This window comes from Trichechus manatus, unplaced genomic scaffold (genome assembly GCF_000243295.1).
Source record: "Trichechus manatus latirostris isolate Lorelei unplaced genomic scaffold, TriManLat1.0 scaffold00040, whole genome shotgun sequence".
NCBI lineage: Eukaryota > Metazoa > Chordata > Mammalia > Sirenia > Trichechidae > Trichechus > Trichechus manatus.
Window position 1 is genome coordinate 15,030,125 of NW_004443976.1, and position 24,040 is coordinate 15,054,164.

At 47.8% G+C, this 24,040-nt stretch overlaps 1 protein-coding gene across 4 annotated transcripts in view; it reads right to left on the minus strand.

Moving 5' to 3' along the window:
* Window positions 1-819: 819 nt before the first annotated feature.
* Window positions 820-24,040, minus strand: part of SLC13A5 (solute carrier family 13 member 5) — a 31,253-nt gene continuing 8,032 nt past the window's right edge. The window contains exons 3-11 of one of the 4 annotated variants that reach the window (XM_004376115.2): window positions 21,802-21,974; window positions 20,536-20,704; window positions 19,073-19,195; window positions 14,687-14,902; window positions 9,543-9,643; window positions 8,621-8,739; window positions 6,024-6,185; window positions 2,282-2,419; window positions 820-1,076 (exon numbers count right to left, since the gene is read on the minus strand). In XM_004376115.2, coding sequence (XP_004376172.1) covers window positions 945-1,076; window positions 2,282-2,419; window positions 6,024-6,185; window positions 8,621-8,739; window positions 9,543-9,643; window positions 14,687-14,902; window positions 19,073-19,195; window positions 20,536-20,704; window positions 21,802-21,974 — 1,333 coding nt within the window. In that variant the 3' untranslated portion in view covers window positions 820-944. The remainder of the gene's footprint in view (window positions 1,077-2,281; window positions 2,420-6,023; window positions 6,186-8,620; window positions 8,740-9,542; window positions 9,644-14,686; window positions 14,903-19,072; window positions 19,196-20,535; window positions 20,705-21,801; window positions 21,975-24,040) is intronic. The other 3 variants (XM_004376113.1, XM_004376114.2, XM_004376116.1) reach the window with 3 other exon arrangements.

The window sequence follows — 24,040 nt, forward strand, 5'->3', positions numbered from 1 at the left end:
CTATTGGCATTTAATAGCTGTGTCCATGCTGGACCTGCAGGTGAAAGAGTACGTAGATACCCCACTGTGGCCCCAAAAGAGCCATCACTGCCCAAACTTGGAGTGTGATCCCAGCTGTGTGGGGATGGCAGGAACAGCATCTTTCAGGAGAGCCAAACTGACCTACCTGGGAGAAAAGGGGGTGCAGAGGGCCCCATCCAGTAGACTTTAGCAAATGTTGGCCCAGACAACCAAGGGACCTAGGGGTTGAAGGACCTCACTGGAAAGCTGGGATGGGGTCCAAATTGTCAATTAAAATGGAATGAGGCAAAGGGCAGCAAGGTAGCCAATGGTGCCCTGCAGGCAGGAAAAGAGGAGTCATCCTGAAGTTATCAACTCACATTCCTCATCCTTTGGTGATGGCACCATACAAGTAGCTCTGGGAGTCTCCAGAGATGCTCCAGCAGCAGGAAGCTGCCCAAGACCCGATGTTCTATCCCTGGGCTGGGTTATCCCCTTCAGAGTGACAGAGGATGTAAGGCAGCCCAGGGTGAGCTGGAAGAGTTAGTTTTCTACCTCCCAGCCTGGGGATCTGATTCCCATTTAGACTATCCTGGAACTAAGCAAGTGGAAATCAGAGCCTTGTGTTGGGCCAGAGTAGTGGCTGCTGAAAGCTATCTCTCTGTAGCCTAACTGTCCCAAGAGATGATGGCAGAGCCCCTAGGAAGATGGGGACCAGCAGGCTCTTCAGGGGCTCTCTTTGACTTCCAAGCCTGCCCTCCAGCTGCCCATCCCCACCTCTGAGTTTGGGCTTGGAGGATGAGGTGGCCCTGGGTCTCAGTGGTGTGTGGGCATCATTGGGTCACACTGGGCTGTGAACAGCAAAGCTCTCCTGTGAGGTGTGCTGGAAGGTTTAGGAGTCCTCAGGAGGGCGGGGATTGGGTCTGTGGGTCTTGTGGCTCTTTCTAAGTCTCAATATGTGTCACATTAGCCCAGTCAGGGAAACGATCCAAGTCAAATATGACCCGCCCCCAGGTGTTGACGGCCAAAAACACGCAGAGGACTCCAATGATGTTCATCATTACTCCTGTTCTCACCTGGACAAAAACAGAGTCAGAGTCAGCACCCTCGAGTCAGCCTGGGCTGTCCAACAAGGACAAACAGGACATGGGGAACCAGGCCTCTCAGGGCAGGAGACAAAGGACTGGCTTTCTGGGCCTCGCCTTCCCTGTGCCACGCGTTCTGCTTGCTCCACCTTTCAACAAAGCAACTTTGTGCCCACCAAGAGCGACCCTGGAAAATAGGCAGGACAGATGGCTTCCCTATGCCCATTTTAGCGTTTGGAAAACTGAGCCCTGGGGAGGTGAGCTGAGGTGAGGCGAGGCAGCAGCCCCAGGCTGTTGGTGCCATTACTGGGAGTCTGACTCTAAGTCCCGGGCTCACCCACAGCTTTAACCTTTTCACAAGAACCTGCCAGGTTCCTTGTGAACCTCCATTGACTCTTTCTAATGCCTGCTGTCTGTTCTTTCTTAATGCTTTTCAACCATTGCTTTAAAAATATGTTGGAGATTTGTTACTGGAGATTGGAATCAAGTTTGCAGTCCATGGTTTCTAGAATCCACCATTTCCCTCTTTATGGAAATCCTCTATGGAGTCCCAAAGATACCCACCAGAGGCTCTGGCCTCCTAGGTTGGTACACTTGCCTCATCCCCCCACACCCTGCCCCTACTCCGGAGCTGGAAAGCTGCCCTCTCCTCTCATCAGAGGAGATAAAACCAAACCAGGCATGAGGAGTTCTGCCTGTGGCTGCATTTGTTTCCAAGGCACCATTCTTCCCCAAGCAGTGGGTCTCTCTCTCCCCCTCTGCTTTGACCTCTTCAGACACCTCTACAAGTCTCTTCAACTGTCATTAGCATTTTCCCCCAATCTAAGCTTTGCCCCTTCTGACTCTCCTGTCTGGTTCTTGCTAGTTTGTGAAGTCCATCCTTGGCCATGTGATCCTCCCACTCCCACCCCTTCTAAGTGCCCAATGGAGGGCACCCCTGGTGGATGCATGAGCTTCTCCAGGTGGGAGATTCTATAAACTACTGCTCAGCCTTGGGAAACAGAATAGTCTGTGCTAGGGGATAAAGAGGAAAATCTGCATTATAAATGCAAAGAATGACTTAGAGGTTTGGGCATTCAGTGCCATTCTTAAATCTTATGGCATCACTTTGAAACTCACATATCGTTAATAAACGGAGCATCCTTTATACAAAAACATCATAGTCTGATAGGAATAAATAAAAGCAGCTGTGTTACCATGTCAGAAACCTTGAGGTGTCCATAGGCAAATGCGATGGCGTTAGGTGGGGTGGCCACAGGCAACATGAAGGCAAAGGACGCACTCAGGGTACAGGGGAGCATGACGTATAACGGATTGAGGCCAATGGAGCGTGACTGGGGAAAAACATAGCACTGCAACGTCACAGATACAGAAAATACAGACCATCATTCTGAAAAGCATTCCTGGTTGCATCATGCAGCCTTCCGCCTTTGGGCCTTTCTTGCTGGCTCCTCCACCCTGCACCACGTGTCTGGCAGATAACTCTACTGAACACTCGCGTCTGAACTCAGATGCCAGCTCCTCTGGGAGGCCTTTCTGATCCCCCTCAGTGCAAACACTAGCTATGTGCCAGAGGGGGCAGTAGCGGTTCATTGGTAGAATTTTTGCCTTCCATATCAGAGACCCAGGTTTGATTCCCAGCCAACACAACTCACGGGCAGCTGCCACTCATCTGTCAGGAGAGGCTTGCATGTTGCTATGATGCTGAACAGGTTTCAGCAGAGCTTCCAGACTAAGATGGACTAGGAAGAAAGGCCTGGTGATCTACTTCCAATGGATCACAACATCTGATCCCATTGTGCATGGAGCCGCCATGAGTCAGGGGCCGACTCAATTCAGGTAGTAACAGCATGCGCCAGAGACTGTGCTGGGCACTTAGATGCACTGAATCTCCCCGTGTTCCCACAGCCCACGTGCATGCTCAGCCTCATTTTAGAGGCCAGATGCACATGTCTGTCCTGCCACAAACTCAGAGTGCCTAGAGGGCAGGGACCATGCCTTCTCATCTATGCATGCATCTATGTACGTATGTGTCTTTAAACACATTGGAGATGAGTTGGCATATGGAATTTTGTATCTGTCTTTTTACTCTTCATTTTAAAATTCAGCCACATCTAACAGGGCCTAGCACAGAGTAGGCACTCATTAAATATTTGTTTAATGAATGAATGATATCTTAATAGTCACACTATCAATTATCAATATCAAAAGTAATTTATCATGCAGATTTACATGCACATGAGCGCAGACATGTATGTGAAGATGTTCATTGCAACGTTGTAACAGCAAACGACAGGAAACAGACTCAATGGCCATCAATAAGAGAATGGTTAAATAAAATGTGGTATATATAAACAATGGAATATTATGCAGTTGTAAAGAAGAATTAGGTAGATGTAATGTACTAATATGGAAAGATCTCCAAGATCTATGGTTAGGTTTTTAAAAAATTCATGTGCAGAACAGGATAATAGAATGATATCATTTGTTTTAAAAGAATACGGATGTGTGTAATATATCTGGAAAGACGCCTAAGCAATTAATAACAGAGGTTGTCCCTAGGTAAGCAGCTAGGGGATTAGGGCCTGTATACTCGTTTGTATTATTAGACGTTTTTAACCATGTGTATGTGTTATGGAGCCCTGCTGGCATGGTTAAGAGCTCAGGCTGCTAACCAAAGTGTCGGTAGTTCGAATCCACCAGCCACTCCTTGGAAACCCTATGGGGCAGTTCTACTCTGTCCTATAGGGTTGCTTTGAGTCGGAATAGACTCAACGGCAATGGGTTTGGTTTTTTTTGATGAGATGTGTTACATTTTCAACTTTAAAAAATTATACCGTGAGCATGTTCCCATTTTATTACATTTTCTTCAAAACTATAATTTTTAATGGCTTGATAGTATTACATTGTATGAGTATATGATATAATATATGATTATTTATTTCACCTATCCCCTATTATAATTTTTATTATAAATAATCTGTGATGTACATCATTATAATATACCATCTCTGATTACCTCCTTAAGATATATTCCCAGACATGTAATTGCTGAGTTAAGGGATATGAGCAGGTTTATGGTTATGGTTCCTGTTGCTAAATAGCCGTCTGAAAAGGTTGCATCAGGTTATGCTTGGGTGTAACCAAGATGTCCCAGGCATGTGCCCAGTCTGTCTCCTGATCCCCCTCTCCTGCCTCCACCCCCATCTTGTCCTGGCCATGGTGACACACATGGTGTATGCACCCCATGTTCCACTGGGACCTGGCTGAGTTACACCACCTTTTCCTTCCCCAAAAGTTGGTGCTGAGGAAGGAGTGTGGGGGCCTTGGACGTAGCTGTGGGAATTCTTACTTGAGGTTTCTGGTTCTGGAACATCTTGTTTTCAAAGGACCTGGCCACTCCTTTTGGATAAAGCAGAAAAAAACGAACCCATTGCCATTGAGTTGATTCTGACTCATGGTCACCCCGTGTGTGCAGGGTAGAACTGTTCCATAGGGTTTTCAAGGCTGTGAAAACCAGGCTTGTCTTCTGAGGCACCTCTGGGTTAGTTCAAACTGCCAAACTTTCAGCTAGTAGATGAATGCTTAACCATTTGCTCTACCCCAGAACTCCCTCCCTTGGGGTAAAGCCTGCATTTGTCTGGCTTGGAGCCCTAGGCGCTCAATGCTCAGGCTGGAGGTGACAAAGCAGGGCCTTTGCAAGGGAAGAAGGGGTGTCCACTGCATGACCAGCATCAAAAGAAGCTCCTCGGCATCTGTTTGGGCAGCTACTGAGGAGAGGAGGAAACAGAGCCACCTTGCTATTTTTAACATTTTCATCTTCCCTTGGAACCCGTCCACTTGGGTTTGCTTTTTATACACATAGACACCCAGGCAGCTGAATGGAAATTTACCAAGTTAAACCCTGTGTTCAGACCCCTTATAAGTCACTCTCCAAACTCCAGAATGACAGCAGTGACCTCTCCCATGCTTTTTTGTTTTTGCAGTTTACAAAGGATTTTCATAGCTATCATCTTATGTGACCCTCGGCACAATGCTGGGAGGAGTTCCCTTAGAATGGCGGGAGGTTCTATAAGCCACCTCTCAGCCTGTCTTCACTGGTCTTGCTAGTTTGTCACTTAAGTGCCGTGTTCAAGAAGTCAGGTCTTCTGACTCTAAGCGCAGGGCTCTTTCTATACCACCTTGTGATGAATGACAGAAGAAAATGCAAGAAAGATCACAACCAATTTTCCTATAAGCTCTGTTTTCTTCTCAATCCCCAAAACATAATTGCCTGTAAAATAAAACTCTTTAGCCTGGCATTCAGTGATGCCCCTCCACTACCACAACTTACTTGTCTGGCCTCATCTCCCACTCATCCCCTATCGGAACCCTGCGCTTGCCAAGCAAGCCTTCTGGGAGTCCTCAGTCATGCACTCGATTTCTTTTAGTTGGTCCACTCCTTATTGCCAGAATGCCTTCTGCTGTCCCACCCATTTACAAGCCCCACCTTCCCCTAAGATCCCTTCCTTTAGGTTCCAGCCAGCAGTGTTCACTTGCTCTGCTGTCCTCCCACACACCTGTGCTCATATCCTCAGAGACCCACTGTCATTTCCTCAGGTCATTGGCCTACTCCTCCTTGGCATAAGTCTTATCTCCTCAGCTTGAAAAATAATTCAATTACATTTATAAAATAAAGCGTGGGCACCTGATCCATGCTTGACACTTTGGTCAGCATGGGGGATACAAAGAAGAACCAGCAAGCATTGATGGAAGGACCAGTGTCATCAAGGGCATGTAAGTCCATGGCAGGGCCAGAAGTAGGGCTCGAAAGCCTAGTCAAGCTCTGGCCCCTGATTTCACTGCCTCTCTAGGGACCCAGGACATGTTCATGAGTTGACAGCTTCCTATGAAATGATGCCTAAGGGTGCTCCTCAAGTCCCCAGGAGGGTTACTTACCATGGAGGCAAAGATGGGCAGGAACAGGGTGGTGGTGGCCACATTGCTTGTGCACTCAGTGAACACAGCAACGAGCAAGGATAAGATCAAGGTGATGGCTGCTGGGGGTACTTTGTGCAGGGGTTCCATCTGCTTCCCCATCCACTCGGACAGCCCGGACGCCTGGGAAGCATTGAGAGGAGAGTCACTCAGGGCTACTGGCTTACAGTTCTTCCGGGGCCAGGAGGGGCTGTCATCTATCTTCAGGGAGATCAGCTTATTCTACACTTCTGATTCTCTCTCTGCATGTCATCCATTGGGGATCTCATCCATCCCCATAATTTCAACCTCCATCCTCATTCTGCTGTCTCCTAAATCTGTTTCCAGCCAGTTAATCTACTTTCCAGATTTAAACATCAATATGGCATCTAGAAATTTCCACCCACATATTCCATGAGCCTGTCAGACTCAGTATGCCCCAACCCGAATTCATTCTCTCTAGCCCAGAATCTGTTTCTCCTGTTGGTCTTCCCAGCTTGGTGAATGGACTTACCATCCACCTCTATCCAAGCTAGAAGGCTGGGAGTCATGCTGGGGGTCTCTGTCCCCCTCATTCCTTGTACCCAGTCATCACCAGTTCACCCAAAACATGTCATGTCTGTCTCCTCCTTTTAGTCCTATAGTTCCTAAAGCTCAGGAGAGTTGTCTGGGCCAGAAATTTGGGATTTGAGGCTGAGAAGAGATTTACCAGGGAGACAATGAAAGGTGACCAAAGGAGAGGACAAGGACAGAGCCTAGAAGACACTCATATTTAAGGAGGAACAGAGAAAAAGTCAGCAAAGGAGGCTGAGCAGGAACAATCAGAAGGAAACAAAGAGAAAGTTGTATCTTGAGGGCCAAAGGAAGAGGGAAAATGGAAAGAGAGAATGGTCCATGGAGTCAAATGTTCTAGGACTGAGTTAGAGGAAGACTATAAAATAGCTACTGCTTCTCCCCCAAACCCCCCACCCCACCCCGCCCAGACCTCTACTCAAGCCATCAGAGTGATTTTTCTCAAGTGCAGATCTAACCGAGTCCCTGCCTGGCTTCAACCCTTCTGTGGCTGCCCATTGCCTTCGTAATAAAACCCATGCTCCCTATTTTGAATCCAGGGTCTGCAGTGAAGTGGCTTCTGCTAGCCTTACCAGCCTGATCTTCACTGTTCCTGAGCTACACACATTATACTTTTTCCTTTGCTAATGTGTCACTTGTGCCTAAAATGCCCCCCTCCCTAAGTCCTCAAGAATAGGGGCCATATTGCAATACCTCTGTAATCCCTGTCTGGCCTAACATTAAGGGCATGATAGGAATGTTTGATAAATGAATGAATGAATGGAAGATGGATGAATAGAGAAGTGACTAGAGGGATAGATTGGTTCAACGAAAAATATTTATGCACCAACTATGCACCAGGCTCTGTCCTGATGTTGAGGAAACAGCAATAACAAAGTAGACCAAGTTTATCTATTACATTCTATTCCTGGATGAATAAATGGGTGGGTGGGTGGATGGGTGGATGGGTGGATGGGTGGGTGGGTGGATGGGTGGGTGGGTGGATGGGAGGATGGATGGATGGATGGATGGATGGATGGATGGATTGGACAGCATCCAACTGTCTCATCCCTCCCTTGGGCTCATTCCTCCCTGTCATGGATTGAATTGTGTCCCCCCAAAATATCTGTCAACTTGGCTGGGTCATGATTCCCAGTATTGTATGATTGTGTACCATTCTGTAATCTGATGTGATTTCCCTATGTGTCGTAAACTCTATCACTATGATGTAATAAGACGGATTAGCAGCAGTTATACTGATGAGGTCTAAAATATTAGATGGTGTCTTAATCCAATCTCTTTAGAGATATAAAAGAGAGAAGCGAGCAGAGACACAGGGGAACCTCATACCACCAAGAAAGTAGTGCCGGGAGCAGAGTGCGTCCTTTGGACCTGAGGTTCCTGCGCTGAGAAGCTCCCAGACCAAGGGAAGATTGATGACACAGACCTTCCTCCAAAGCCGGTGAAGGATAAAGTAGGTTACATGTTTTGTTTTTCTTCCCCCAAAAGCTGTTCCTCTCCTCTTATGCTACTACTTACTTAGCTAGAGAAAAATTTAAAAATGGTAACCATATCAACAAAGAGTTCAGCAAGGAGAAGAACCAAAGATAGTGGTAAAAATATTCACAAGGACTTGGGGAAAAAAAAAGATTTTCCTAGGATAAATGAGCGGAGATTCTTACTGCCCATGAAGAGAAAGACAAAAACCCATACCAAACCCCAAATGGGACCTGACAACATCCTTTGCCTCTCTTGGCCAACCAGAGTCACTTATACATTCATTTCTGCAATCACTCCAGAAACATTCCTGAGTGCCTTCTCCATTCCAGGCACTATTCTTGGTGCAGGGTTCCTGGGTGACGAGACAAGAGTCCCTGTCCTCAAAGAATGTGCAATTATGATAAGGAGACAGACACAGACACACACAAGCACAGCCCAGGGGTGGAGGAGTGGAGGAACGTGGCACTCTTTGGCCATCCTCTTGGTGAAAGAAGGGGCCATGGGCAGCCCGGGGCGGGAGAAGTTACCTCACATCCTTTAGCCACAGCAAATCCTCCCCCCAGCAGCAGTACAATGCCCCAGGGCACTTTCTCCTGGGCCACCTTCCAGTTCAGCAGTGCAGGGGGATAAAATGGAGTTTTCCTTTCTGAGAAGAAAAAAACACAGATACACCCAACCCAGAGCAGCATTAGAAAGCAAAAGAGATAAAATTAAGATGACAAAAGCCAGTAGGATAACGAGGTACCATCTCAGACCTGGTAAATTAGGTAAAACTTACAATAATGATTGTACCCATTGCTGGAGAGGAAATGGTAAAACTATTATATACACTTCTTATAGCATTGTAAATTGGTACAACCTTTTTGGAAGCAATTTGGCAATAAGAGCCGTTATGACACTTATACTCTTTTACCCAGCAATATCACTCCCAGAAATTTATCCTAAAGAAGAAATAACCTCAAAGAAAAAGCAATGCACAATAAAACATTAATTTATAATAATGAAAAATTCAAAATAGCCCAAATGTTCTGTAACAGAAGAATGCTTACAGCCCCTCAATGCATTTAAAGACTATAGCAGTAGTGGGAAATGTTTATAGTGTAATCTCAAGCAGAGACAAACCAAAACAAATAAAGATGCAGGATTCAAATGTTGTATGTTTTGATTATAACCATGTAATATATATGTGTATTAATGAAAACAAATACAGCATTACGGGAGATATAAAACATTTTTCTGTTCCTATTATAATAATTTTTTTTAAATTTCAAATTTTTAGAAGCAAAGGAAGAGACGTGCATTACACAACACCCAGGGAAGCCTTGAAAAACACCCTCTCCCCAGGATTTTGGAGTCTATCGAGTCCTCAAGTATAGGATGGAATTTTCTGCCCCCTTTGCCGATAGGGCCACAATCCCAATGACTGGGCAGTCAGGACAAGAGTCTTACCTTCCAGAGACTGACTGCAGAAGTTGAACTTGGGCTTCTGCGAAGGCACAATGAATAGTAAGAAGGCCACAAAAACGGCCACGGTGGCATCAGAGGCATACCTAGGAAAGGGAGAATGTGCAAGATTTTAGCCCAGCTCAGCCAAAGTGATAGTCATTCAACAAATCTGTCCTAACTCCAACAATTCTGTGTCTAAATGCTCATACATGAAGGTGCAGGCTCATAAAAAACACAGAAAATAACAAGTGTTGGTGGAGAAATTGGAACCTTCATGCATTGCTGGTGGGAATGTAAAATGGTGCAGCCACTGTGGAAAACAGTTTGGCAGTTTCTCAAAAGGTTAAACATAGAACTACCATATGACCCAGTAATTCCACTCCAAAGTTTATACCCAATCTTAAAAGCCTGTGAGCAGCCATCTAAGATACTCCACTGGTCTCACACCTTCGGGAGCAAGGGAGAATGAAGAAAACAAGATACAAGGGAAAGATTAGTCCAAAGGACTAATGGACCACAACTACCACGGCCTCCACCAGACTGAGTCCAGTACAACTAGATGGTGTCCGGCTACCACCACTGACTGCTCTGACCGGGATCACAACAGAAGGTCCCGGTCAGAGCTGGAAAAAAATGTAGAACAAAATTCTAACTCACAAAAAAAGACCACAATTACTGGCCTGATAGAGACTGGAGAAACCCCGAGGGTGTGGCCCCCAGACACCCTTTTAGCTCAGTAATGAAGTCACTCCCAAGGTTCACCATTCAGCCAAAGATTAGACAACCCCATAAAACAAAACGAGACTAATGGGGCACAACAGTCCAGGGACAAGGACTAGAAGGCCCGAGGGGACAGGAAAGCTGGTAATAGGGAACCCAAGGCTGAGAAGGGGCAGTGTTGACATGTCGTGGGGTTGTTAACCATTGTCATAAAATAATATGTGTACTAACTGTTTAATAAGAAACTATTTGTTCTGTAAACCTTCATCTAAAGTACAATTATAAAAAAGAAAATAATAAAAATAAAATAAAAACGAAGTATATACCCAAAAGAATTGAAAACAGGAACTCAGATATGTGAACACCAATGCTCATTGCAGCATTACTCACAATAGCCAAAAGGTGGGAACAACTCAAATGTTCATCAACAGATAAATGGATAAACAAAATGTAGAAGGTACATGCAATGGAATATTATTCAGCCGTATAAAGGGATGAAGTACTGATACATGCTACAACGTGAATAAACCTGGAAAGCATTATGCTAAGTGAAAGAAGCCAGACACAAAAGGTTACATATATTGTATGATTCCATTTATATGAAATGTCCAGAATAGACAGATCATAGAGACAGAACACAGATTGTGGTTGCCAGGGACTGAGGGGTGAGGTGGATGGGGAGTGACTACTTAATAGATACGAGGTTTTCTGTTGGGGTGACAAAAATGTTTTGAAACTAGAGGTGGTGGTTGTATAACATTGTGAATGTATTAAATTCCACTGAATTGTTCACTTTAGAATGGTTACTCTTATGTGAATTTCACGTCAATAAAACTAAAAAACCAAACCCATTGCCATCAAGTCGATTCTGACTCATAGTGACCCTATAGGACAGAGTAGAGCTGCCCCATAGAGTTTCCAAGGAGCAGATGCCAGCCTTCTGGTTAGCAGCCGAGCTCTTAACCACTGTGCCACCAGAGCTCCCAATAAAAAAAAAAAGTACAAATAAACAAACAAAAGAAACAGGCTCAACTGGGTATGAAAGGTGGAGTCCAAAAAGTCAGATCAGGAGTAGGGTGGTAAACTGAGTTCTGGTTGGAAACTGAGAGACCCACATTCTTGGCCTGGCTCTGCCACCAACTTTGGGTGGTCTTGAGCAGCCTACTTCCCTCTCTCTAGGCCTGCATTGCTCCATGGTTAAACTTTGTGACCTCTTCTTGACCGGATTTCTAGAATTCTGTGTTTACCAATGTGGGGTTTAGAATTTAACCTTACCCAAAGAATTTGGTCTTTGCTCTCAGTTCCTGAAAGATGATCTCTAAAAAAATCTTCAAATTAAAATGTGTTCAGTGATGAGAACTCCAGACCACACCTCACTAACAGGATATGCCAGTGAGGTGATGAGGTCGCCTGGGGTAGGGGCTGGCCAGGCCAGATAGACTCACTGTGAAATAGTTGTGATCACCTCATATCAACCAAGCTGAGGGGACAGGGGCTGGAGTTTGTATTACCCCCAATAAAGCTATGGATGCTGACTCTCCATGAGCTTCCTGGTTGGTGAAAAATATATGCTCTCAGGAGGGTGACGCACCCTCTTTGGGACACAAAACCCTCCCAGACCTCACCCTATGCATCTCTTCCTTATGCTGATCTTGCTTTGTGTCCTTTATAACAGGGCTATAATCATAAATATAGCACTTTCTGTGAGTTCTGTGGGTCATCCCAGCAAATTATCAAACCTGATGGAGTAGTGGAAGCCAGCAGGTCAGAAGTGAGGGAGGCAAAAAACAAATGCTGGTGAGGTTGGGGGGGATTTGAACTCTTTTACATTGCTGATGGAATTGTAAAATGGTACAACCAGTATGGAAAACAGTATGGCGCTCCCTCAAAAAGCTAGAAATAGAAATACCTTATGATCCAGCAATCCCACTCCTAGGTATACATCCTAGAGATATAAGAGCAGTGACACGAATAGACATATGCACATTTATGATCATTGCAGCATTATTCACAATAGCAAAAAGATGGAAACAACTCAAGTGCCCATCAATGGATAAATGGATAAAGAAATTGTGGTGTATACATACAATGGAATACTACGCAACTATAAAGAATACTGAGAAGTCCACGAAACATAACATGGATGAATCTGGAGAACATCTTGCTGAGTGAAATAAGTCAAGCACAGAAAGACAATATTGTATGGTCCCACTATTATAAAAAATCAAGAATAGATATACATACAGAAAGCAAAGTTCTTTGATGATTACTGAGGGAGGGAGAGGGAGGAGTAACAGGAATCACTTTATAGACAGTAGATACCTGTTACTTTGGGTGATGGGAAAGGCAATCCCAAATATGGGTGAGGTCAGCACAACTTGACCAAGGTAAATAAAGACACTAAGAAGTACACAAGATAAAGGGACAATTTCAGTAAATGCTATAACATATATAATTTACAACAACAGTAAAAACAAAAAAAAAAAAATGTGTGTGATTATGTAGGTAGATATGGATGCATATATGTGTCTAGGAAAGCATATGTGAGTAAATGCACATGCATGTATAGATATATCTGTAGGCATATGTATATGTGCTGCATGTATGTCCACATATATAATATGTAAACCATGTAGAGGGAAGAGTTATGGAGGCTTCCTAGACATATCCAAACAACTCATGGGATTAGTTTACAGGGTCAAAAGGCTTCGGACCATAGTCTCAGGGGACAACTTAGTCAATTGGCATAACATAGTTCACAAAGGTAATGTTCTATATTCTAGTTTGATGAGTAACGTTTGGAGTCTTAAAAGCTTGCAAGTTGCCATCTAAGATACAACTACTGGTTTCTACTTGTATGGAGCAAAAGAGAGTGAAGGAAATGAAAAAGTCAGAGAAGAAACTAGTCCACAGAACTAATAGCCCACACGAACCACAGCCTCTTCTAACGTGAGACCAGAAGAACTAGATGGTGCCTGGCTACCACTACCATCCATTCTGACCAGGGATGCAACAGAAGGTCCCGGATAGAATCAGAGAAAAATGTAAAACAAAACTCAAATTCCTAAAAAAGTCCAGACCTATTGCACCAATAGAGACTAGAGGAACCTCCAAGACTATTGCCCTACGATAACCTTTGAACTTGGAACTCAAGCTATTTCTGTAGGTCACCTTTCAGCCAAATAATAGATTGGCTTATAAAATAAACAGTATCACCCATGAGTAATGTGCTCCCTTAAACAATTAACTGTATGAAACCAAACGGTCAACAGTTACCCAAAAGCAAAGATGAGAAGGCAAGGAGGGGAAGGGAAGCTAGATCAATGGAAACAGAACAAACAGAATGGAAATAATGAGAATCCTGACACATTATAAAAACTGTAACCAATGGCATGGAAAAATTTGTATAAAAATTGTTAAAGGGGAATCTCATTTGCTGTGTAAACTTTCACCTAAAACACAATAAAATATTATTTAAAAAAAAAAAAAGTGAGGGCAGCTGGGAACCCCTGAGCTTGAGGCTGGTATCCTGAGGGGGTAGAGGGAAACCTCGAACTTGTAGCTAGCAAGTCAGAGGTGACGGAGCCCAGGGGCCCCCAAGCTTGCAGCTGGCATCTGAAGTCTTGGGCCTACTTGGCAGTCTGGATGATGGTGTGTCCTTTAACTTGTGAGCTCTGACCTAGCAGGGGGGTTAGGGTCATGCAACATGTACAGCTGGTGTCAGAATTGAACAGAGAAGTGAAAAGTAGGGATTTTGATTTACGTTGATCGTGAGTCTCATAGTTGGTGTCAGAAAAGGTGGTATTTGTGATTATTTCCACACATAACCAGGACTTTGGTGCTGACCCAACCAGACCTTTCAAATGGAATAACCAGTCACAAGCAGCCATCTCCCCACCCACATCTTCTGCCTTTACTAGAATGGAACCTTTCTTCCATTTTGACAACATCTTAGCTGGGAGAGAAGCTACAGATACCGCCTTTTGCCAAGTTTCTGTCTAAAGAAGCTTCTAGACCCTAGATGTGTGTCCTGGGAATGACTTGCCCAGGTCTCAAGAAAAACAAGAAAGGAAAGATGGCGCAGCTGAGATTTAGAAACCGAAGCTCTGGGAGCCTCCCTCCCAGCCCAACAAATCTCTCTGTGTCACAGCCCTGGCCATCCTGCCGAGCCAAGTATTTTCTGCTCAGCCTGTCGGGGGAAGAGGGATGCCTCAGGAACACATCTGCAGTCTTTTCAGGAAGATTGGCGAGAAAGAAGTGACTCATGTAACCAACAGTGTGCTGTGTGAAACCCAGCTTCAGAGCAGAGGACATGCTCCAACCAAGCACGAGTGTCCTGCACATTCCTCTGTGACCTGTGGCCAAGGACAGCAGCATTTAGACAGCATTGTACTAAGCCAGAGGGTTCCACAGAATGAACGACTTACTTGGTCTCGCCCTCCACCCAGGCGATGGTCAGCCAGCCAGGCATGAAGCCAGGGTCGCGGGAGAACCACAGGAACACCAGCAGCAGGAAGCAGAGCAGGACACTGGCCTCGGCGAAGGAGAAGGGCCCCAGCTTCCTGTATTCCTCTTGCAGTACTTCATAGGCAGCCTTCTCATTATTGTCCCTCTCTGTTCCACAGCCCCAGGATTTTTTAAAACTACAGAGTGAAAAAACAAGAGACAGTCCATCAATAGATGAGTGGAAAAACAAAGTATGGGGTATACATACAATGGAATATCATTCAGCCATAAAGAGAAATGATGTACTACGCGGTGGAGGGAGCTTGAAAACATTATGCTAAGTGAAACTAGTAACAAAAGAACAAATATTGCATAAACCCATTTATAGGAACTATCTAGAACAGGCAAACGCATAGACCAAAGTTTATTAGTGGTCACCAGAGGTGGGAGGGAGAGGAACTGGAAAGTTATTGCTTTAATGGACACTGAGTTTCTGCTCGGGGTAGTGACAAACTTTTGGAAAAGGATAGTGATGATGGCAGCACAACGTGGTGAATGTAATTCACGTCACTGAACTGTGCACTTAAAATGGTTAAAATGGGGAAAGAAACGATGAGAGAGTGACAAGTCTCGGATGACAGAGCAGATGGGTGGCTCAGGCTGGCCGTGGGGATGGCTGCACGTGGTACAGCAGAAGGTGGCAGGACTGCAGTGCTGCCCCTCGGCTGATATGGGGTCTGGAGCAAGGCTCTCCTCCGCTCTTCCTGCCTCCGTCTCATCTGCCTAACCTACCTCCCAGGATGTAGGCGGAGAAGACTCTGCTGGCGTGGAGGGGTCTCTCTGTCCTCGCCCTGTTGGCTCTGTGGTCAGTGTTCTACCAAGCACCCATCTGCCGGCCCTTGTCATTCCAGAGACTCTGGGGTGAGGCTAGGGTCTTCGAATTTCCAGGATAAGGAGCAAGTGACCTTGGAGCCCGAGGCCACACTGGGTGCTGGCTACACGTCCCCGACATTCGCAGAGGCTCCAGACTGTGGGGCTGCATTGTATATATCCTGTCATCTGATGCATATGTCCCCTCCCAGTGGGGCCACCAAGCCTTCAGGGCCCTCTTACGTGAAGCAGCTGCATGCTCATCCCTGGGTTATTTCTATCTGGAGCACTGGCAGGAAATGCAGGCACAGGAATCCAGTTTCCTGTGGGAGCCCTGGTGGGTGAGTGGGGACCAAAGTGTCTTTCTGCCACAGCATGGCCTTCGCCACGATGCTGGTGAACGTGGACAGAATATGCTGCACAGCAAAGGAGAGGAGGAGGGATCCCTGAGCCCCCCGCATGTCTCCGCTTGGCAGGGGTTCAGAAGAACCCTCCTTTCCATTTCAGGAGGCTAGTCTGGTTAGGAAAGTTGGCCATAAGGCAGCAGTAATATCGTACGTGGAGGCCCTGCGTAGTGCAAATGGTTAACGTGCTTGGTTGCTCAACGAAAGGTTGGAGGTTCGAATCCACCCCAAGGTGCTTTGGAAGAAAGGCCTGATGATCTACTTCCAAAAAATCAGCCATTGAAAACCCTAGGGAGCACAGTTTTCTACTCTGACACACATGGGGTCACCATGAGTCAGAGTCAACTTGAAAACAACTGATCGTACTGGTTTAACATCCATGTATGTAGTCCTTGGTGGTCCTAGGGGTCTGTGGCCCCCTTGGGCTGGATGTAGCCTTGGAAGCTGGCTGTAAACTCAGGAAGACACAGGTTTCCTGGATTTGCCTAGAGGTAGTGACCCTGATATTGTTTTCCATGACCATCCGGATGCAAAACTCAAGGGAGGGCAAGATGTCGTGACGGTACAGATGTTGCATGCATCTGAGACAGGTGCTCACTTGCCTCAGGTGGGGCAGTCCAGGAGGCCACGAAGGGTAGGGTCACCAGGTCCTGCTGTGTGGTAGGATATGGCCTGGACCAGATGGCATCCCCTACTGTTCCCGCCATTCAGGTTGAGTGTAAAAAGCTGTCCCCTATCTCCCTGCTCTGGGATCTAAACAAGGCTGCATAGGAGCCACCCCACTCCCCACCCCTGTCCCATCATGCTCCATGTCTGGGTGATAAGGCCCCCCAGCTACAGCAGCAGGTCAGGAAGGGGTGGGGCCGAGCAGCAACTTCAGCAGTCCCAACTCAGCAGATGCTCTCCAGGCTCCCTGCCAGCCAACAAGAGTGGATGGGGGAAATGTGCCAGGCTGGGTGAATGGCAGCTTCAGGCTCTTGGCTGTGAGCACCCTGGGGCCTGGCATTCACATCAGGCCAGATAGGAGGCTGATGGTGCCCTTGTGGTCTTGGAGCCAGGCCAGCCCCTCTGCCTCTTGCTCTGTGATGAAATTCACTCAGCTTCAGGGCTCCAGGGCGGTCCCCACACTGACAGGGAGGCCACACTGGTGCTCCTAGCACTAGTGTGTCAAGAGCCTGAAGCTGTCCATTGCTCAGCCTGGCATGTCCCCCCCCATCAGGTCTTCTTGACTGGCAGGGAGCCTGGAGAGCATGAACCTGAAGGCATCAAGGGCAGCAGCCCTCGGTACCCTCAAACCCAAAAAAAACAAACCCACTGCCATCGAACTGACAGAGCAGAACTGTCCCATCGGGTTTCCAAGGAGTGCCTGGTGGATTCGAACTGCCGACCTTTTGGTTAGCAGCTGTAGCTCTTAACCACTATGCCACTAGGGTTTCCTGGCGCCCTCAAGAGGAGATGTAATGTAGTGGCTTCAGGGTACAGGTGCTGGAACCAGACCACCTGGATTCCAATCTTAGTTCCACTACTTCCAAGTTAGACAACCTGCATAGCTCATTTAAACCCTCTGTGCCTCAGTTTCATTATCTGTAAATTGGGCATAATAATAGTACCTATCTTACAGGTTGTTGGGAAGACTAATTAGCTTCATATATGTAAAGTGTGTAATAGACTGTCTGGCACACTCTGATGGCAGCACTCATTAGTGCTCTAATGAGCACTCAGTAAATGTTGGTTGTCATTATTACTATTACTCCATGAGGAGACACAGATGTCCGTCTGCAGCCTGCAACAGGTTTGGGCCAGGTCACCTGAGAGGCCTTTGGCATGGACATGAGCAAGTGAGCAAGACAGTCAGGGAGCAGGTGGGAGACACAGGACAAAAATAGCCGCTGTCTGAACCACGCAGTTTCTCTTCCACGTGGGGCCTGTGCACAGATCAGGGTGGAGTGGCATGCCAGGAATGCCTATTATTATTATTATTACCGTGACAGCTGTCTTGATTCTTTATAACAAGTTTTAATGGCAGGCTTTCAAAACAGCTCCTCCTCAGGAGAAAACCTAGGAAAACGCTTCATTTCTCCCATTAAATCAGAGATTTTCACAGGCACCTTTGCCTCCCAGCTCTGAGGTCTCTCCCCACTGGTTACATACTCCTCTGTGTTTTACTTAGTGTGAGCTCGCTGTCCATTAAGGCACCGAGCACATGGCTCGTGAAGAGGCACTCTCTATCCCACATGAGAAGACCACCTTTGCACCATAGATAGAATTCCTGGCTTTTAAAATAACAATTCTTCGTAGGTGTTTGTTAGCCACACTTCATGGTTTCTGTCCAAAGTACGGCTGCTGTCGAAGCAGACTCTGATGAACTTGCCAGGGTGCTGGGAATAGGAAGGTAAATTTCCCAGCACCTGGCATGTTCTAGGAACAGGAAGGTGAATTTCCCAGCACCTGGTATATGCTAGGAACATTGTAGGCATTCGGTAAAGGTTGGGGTTGGAATTGATTTAGACATGACCAGGAAGTTTGCTGTGACCTGACCTAGTGGACACATGCAGCCAAGGGGAATTTTGTCCAGCAGTGCAGATTTGCCACTGGTTACAAACATCTGCTCTCTCTCCCTGCACTGGGAGCTGTACTAGGTTCAGAGAGGACTGACCATAGGCCGTGTCCTTGAGGAGCCCCCGGTCAGGGGATGGACGGCACTGGAACATGAGTACAGGTACCCGTGATGGGGTTATGATACGCCCAGGGGCAACCCAAAGGACCAAGTCTTCTGAGATGGAATGGGGGGGGGGGAAGCCAGAGAAGGCGTCACTGAGGAAGCAGCATTTTAGCTGGGCCTTGAAGGCTGAGGAGGTTAGGAAGGGAAGGGAAGAAGGTAGGAAATGGCGTTCCAGGAAGAGGGAACAGCATATGCAAAGGCACAGTGAGCAGCCTGGGGCAGCTGGAGCTGGAAGGCCGAGGAGTGGGAGGTGAGGCTGGAGATCTAAGCCAGGGCCAGACATGAGCTTTGCTGACACACCTGCTGAGTCTGAGGGCTGTTCAGCAGGGACGTGGCATGATTAGACTCTTCTGTAAGCAGCTCAGACTTACTTGAATCTCATAAAAAGACACTGGAGCCAGAGCCAGGCAAGCAGCAGCATTATCAGCATATTGGGGAAGGCAAATCCAAACCAAGAGGCAAAGTTCACAATGTCTTTACTGTCAGGAAACAATCTGCAAGGAGAAACACTGGCTCAGAAGCTGAGCTGTGGAGAGCTGAGGCTACTGCTCAGCTGCTGGGCCCTCAACTTTCTGCCCCACCAGGCTCCAAGCCTGTCCCTTCCACCTCCCAGCTCCATGCCAGCTGCCTTTCCCACCCCTACCCAGGGCTCTTGTCCGCTCAGGACAGGCGCCATCTGATTTGGGTTCCCTTTGTGCCCACTGCAATTTATGCATATCTCAATTAATGCATTTATATACCTGACTGGACTTTCTAGCATCTGCTTCCCTCAGGAGACCATGAATTCCCAACGGGCAGGGTCCTGATTTCTCTCACTTTTGTGATCCTAACCTTGCTCAGCACAAGGCCATGAGAACTGGGGTCCTCATGGCCTGTGTCCCTTTATGGCCAAGGCTGGAAAGTTCCAAACCATCTCTGTGGTCCACCTGGGGCCTCACAAGGGCTAACTGCCCTTGAAAGTCACACCATTCCCAGGTCAGTTAACGGGGCTATAGTGAATGAGATGGCAAGGCAATAAGTGACCTAACTCGCAGCCCTTCATCCCATCTGTAGATGCCCGATATCACAGGACCCTCACCATTAACAACCAAAGTTTGTCATACTGTGGTGGCTTGTGTGTTGATGTAATGCTGGAAGCTATGCCACTAGTATTTCAAATACCAGCAGGGTCACCATGGTGAACAGGTTTCAAAGGAGCTTGCAGATTAAGACAGACTAGGAAGAAGATCTACTTCTGAAAATTAGCCAGTGTGAAACTTGCGGATCACAACAGAATATTGTCCGATACAGTGCTAGAAGATGAGTCCCCTAGGTTGGAAGGCACTACACAGTGGCTACAACAATGGACTCAGACATGCCAATGATCATGGAGATAGTGCAGGACTGGGCAACATTTCCTTCTGTTATACATAAGGTCACCATGAGTTGGAGCTGACTCAACTGCAACTAACAACAACAAGTTTCTGCAAGTTTGAACCAAGGACCCGTCGTCTGGAAATATGTTGTCATCTCTATGACTTTAGCTCAGAGTTCAATACATATTCCCTCTCTGATTAAGAATCCTGGGTCCAGGGAAGAAAAATAAGAATCAACCAGGGGAGAAATTAAGCTTAGTCTTAATTTAACCCACCCACTAGGTCTGCAGACTGTCATCAGCTCTCACCCCCTCTGAGGACTACTGAGTGGGTGCAGGGGTGGCGGGGCCGGAAGCTGGAGGGGGACCCATCTTCCCACCCCTGCCAGGCTCCCCATGGCCCAGCTCTGGGGGAGGGAGAGGAGGGTAGGTCCTCCACCACTCTAGGGCCCACTTTAGAAGGTGTGGCCACTGACTCACTCATGCATCTGGCCCTGGAGCACCACGTTGGGTCCCGTGCCGGTCAGGGTGGCAGTGCCGCCGATACTGGCCGCGTAACACACGCATAGTGTCATGGCCTTGCATATGCTCTTCTTGTCATTGTCGTCCCGATGCCGCATGGCTGGGCCTTCGAAAATTACTTGGTTCCCTGTGGCGGGCACACAGGCTATTAGATGAGGCATACAGGCCTCAGCCAGTCCTGGGGGCTGCCCACCCACCTCAGGTCACGACTCCACTGCTAACCTGCAGCTTGGGGTACCCCACCCATCCTGTCTAGATCCCTTTACTTGCTTTCCTCGGCCTCCAGCCTAAACTTCAGTCTGGCCCTATCTGCCTTCCCAAAGTCGCCTCCCATGGCTTCCCTAAGAGCCTCAGTACTCCATCCAAGTGCAGCTAATCAATACCCATGCCCTTTCTTTCCCACCTCCTCTCTATTGCTCAAGCTGCTCCTCCATCTAGGAGCCCCTTCCCATCACCACCATTTCTCATGGGGTGTCCAAGTCCACCTCAAATGTCCTGTTGTCTTAGCAAGGTCTTGCTCTTTTCAGGACCCCCTCAATGTCTTGCTTCTGAATTCACGTGGTTCCCCCCAAGTCAGGAGGAGGTGTGAGTGTACTGTTTACCCTGCACCTTTGGGGCTCCGTAGGAGTCTGCACCCTAGTGTGTCTCACCCAGGCTCTGGCAATCAGGCCATCAGCCCTGGGCCCCCAGTTCCCCTGTGGCAGGGTGGTGGTCCCCAGGGGCGGGGTAGCGAACAAGGCAGAGGTCAAGGCACACACTCTCCTTGCCTTCCCAGGGCTCAGCGCCTAGCAGGGAAGCAAGCACTGGACAACCAGCCCCAATACCTGTGGAGCATAGAGCGGAGGGAGCTGACCTGTTCAAGGTCAGAGAGAGCCTCCCTCAGGACGAGCAGATGTAGCAGAAGGTGAAAGGCATGCAGGAGGGACTCAAAGATGTTTGACAATGAATGAATAATCAGGTGGTGCTGACTTGTAGATTTCTGTGATTGGTAGGAATTGAGGATGGGACTTTGTTACAAGTGCTACTAAAGGAAATATAACTAGGATCTAAGTTTTAATACAATAGTCACATTCCTAAAACTTATGAAAATATTATTTTCGTATATGACTATTGAAAGGAGGGCTCTGGGAAGCTGGGGCAGGGTGGTAGGAGGTGGCCAAAGCTTTTGGCAACAAGGAGTAGGCTGCCATTGTGGACCCCCACAGCCCCTGGCTAGGAGCTCACCTGGCAACTGGCTGGCCTTGCCCTTGTCCACCAGCTCCATCTCAGCGACTGTCCTTGTGGCCTCCATCTGCTGAAGCATGGCCTCCATGATGGGCAACATCATGGCCGTGGTGGCTGTGTTACTGATCCACATGGACAGGAAGGCCGTGACGCCCATGAAGCCAAGCATCAGCCTGCACAGTAGGGGAAGAGAGGAAAGCCCAAGAGTCTCCCCCTGCCACTGCCACCTTACCCCCAAGGAACAGGTCGGGGCCAGGTCTACCCTGCAGGGATGTGAAGGGCCAGTGCAGACCAAGATGCTGGTACAGAACAAGGTGCTAGGGCCACTGATGGGTATTCTAATAGGTGATTACAGTTTTAGTGCCTCCTCTCCCTACTTCCCTCCTTTCCTTCCTGTCTCCCTCCTCTCTCCCACAAACATTACTGATGTCTACTCTGCTGGCTGCTGGGGTCACTAAGAGGCCCCAGACCCAGCGATGGTTCTGAGGAGCACCCCAACTAGCAGGGGAAGCACAGGCAACCAGATGGTGTCACTCAATGTGGAGACTTTTCCCTAGTATGGCCAGGACACTGGGGGAGCCCAGAGAAGAGGTATGGTCAAGCAGCCCTGCATGCAGGTAGCCCCGGCTCCCCACCTCTAGCTAGGAGATCTCCACTCATCCCAGACCCTGACTCTCCTCTCATAAGTTGAGAAGGGCTATGTAAAGTCAGCCTTCAGGGGTAGGGTGAGCCAGGGAGGGAACTCGGAGAAGTGTGACCTCCCTCCTGGCTGATCCCACCACTACCACCTCTCTCCACACACACACTTCTCTCCCTTCCACTATGCAATGGACCAGATCAAATGTGCAGTATTCAGAAAATAGGTTCTGTCATCTGCCTCGAAAAGTTCTCAAGGTTCTTTAAAACCTGCTCAGACAAGGTCCTTCTCTGTGGCCTCCCTCCGAGTACATGCCAGCTGGGGCCAGCCACACCCTTCTCCATCCTGCATCCTACCCTCATCACCGTGTTGGATTCTGAGGAGCTGTTTCCATGTCTGCACTCTCTTTAGATGGAGAGCTCCTCAAGTGCAGGGGCAGGGTCTGATTCTCCTCTATGGGGCCCCCTCACCCTGGTACAAGGCCAGGAACAGAAGGCGCTTAGGGAAGGTTGGCTGAATGGAACTCAACTGCGCTCTGCCTCGGTGCCCCTCTGCTGTCAGGCTCCTCCCAAGGGCCACTCATTGCCTGGGAGTAGGAGCCTGATGAAGGGATTTGAGAATGCACCACCCTGAGGCTCAAGCTCATATCCACACAGGCTGGCTTCATGGACCCGTAAAAGCAGAGGCTAGGACTCAGGCAAGAAGAAGGGTGAATGAGAGAGGGTGAGAGTTTGCATGAATAACAGTTGTCGTAGAAGGCCCATGGTTTGTACATGATGCTTCAAGGCACCAAGGGGGCCTCAACATAGAGGTCACCCCAGGACAGGCAGTACAGTGAGAGGTGAAACTCAGAGGAGGAGGCAGGAGGCAGGCAGGAACAGAGGAGCCTGTGCCAAGTTCTTGGACTTAGAAGCCAGAGCTCTCAGCACACTCTAGAATGAAGCCCACTGTAGAGGCCTCCCACCCACTGGCGGAAGAAATCAGGCCACTCGAAAGGGTCTTGAGAGCTGAGGATGCTGAGGGCTCACATATCTAGAAAGTGCAACAGCTTTTGATTTGCCAGTGGAAACCAATCACTAGAGGAAATCGATGCTTCTTTAAGCTGCCTAAATCTGGGGAGTGACCAGATAAGTCCCCTCTGTGGGTTGTCCCTGGCATGGGTGGAGACCAGAGAGCCACAAAGCCCTCTTCTCGGAAGTCTGAGGCACCAAGGGAGCCCTGGGCATTGGTCAGCTTGGAGGACAGGCCCAGGGTCTGTGTCTGTTCAGGACTGTGCAGGCCCTGACATGAGGATATCTCAGAGGTTTGTTGTTGGTGTTAGGTGCCATCAAGTCAATTCCAACTCATGGTGACCCCATGTGACAGAGTAGAACTGCCCCCATAGGGTTTTCTTGGCTGTAATCCTTATGGAAGCTGATCACTATGACTTTCTCAGAGATATCTACTGTGAACTAACCGGTAGCTAAAGGGTAGTGGTGGCTCAGTGGTAGAGTTTTCCCTTTCCATGTGGGAGACCCGGGTTCAATTCCTGGCCAATGCACCTCATGCTCAGCCTTTGTCAGCGAACAACAAGCCAACAGCTGCCTACAGAGGGCTGGCCTG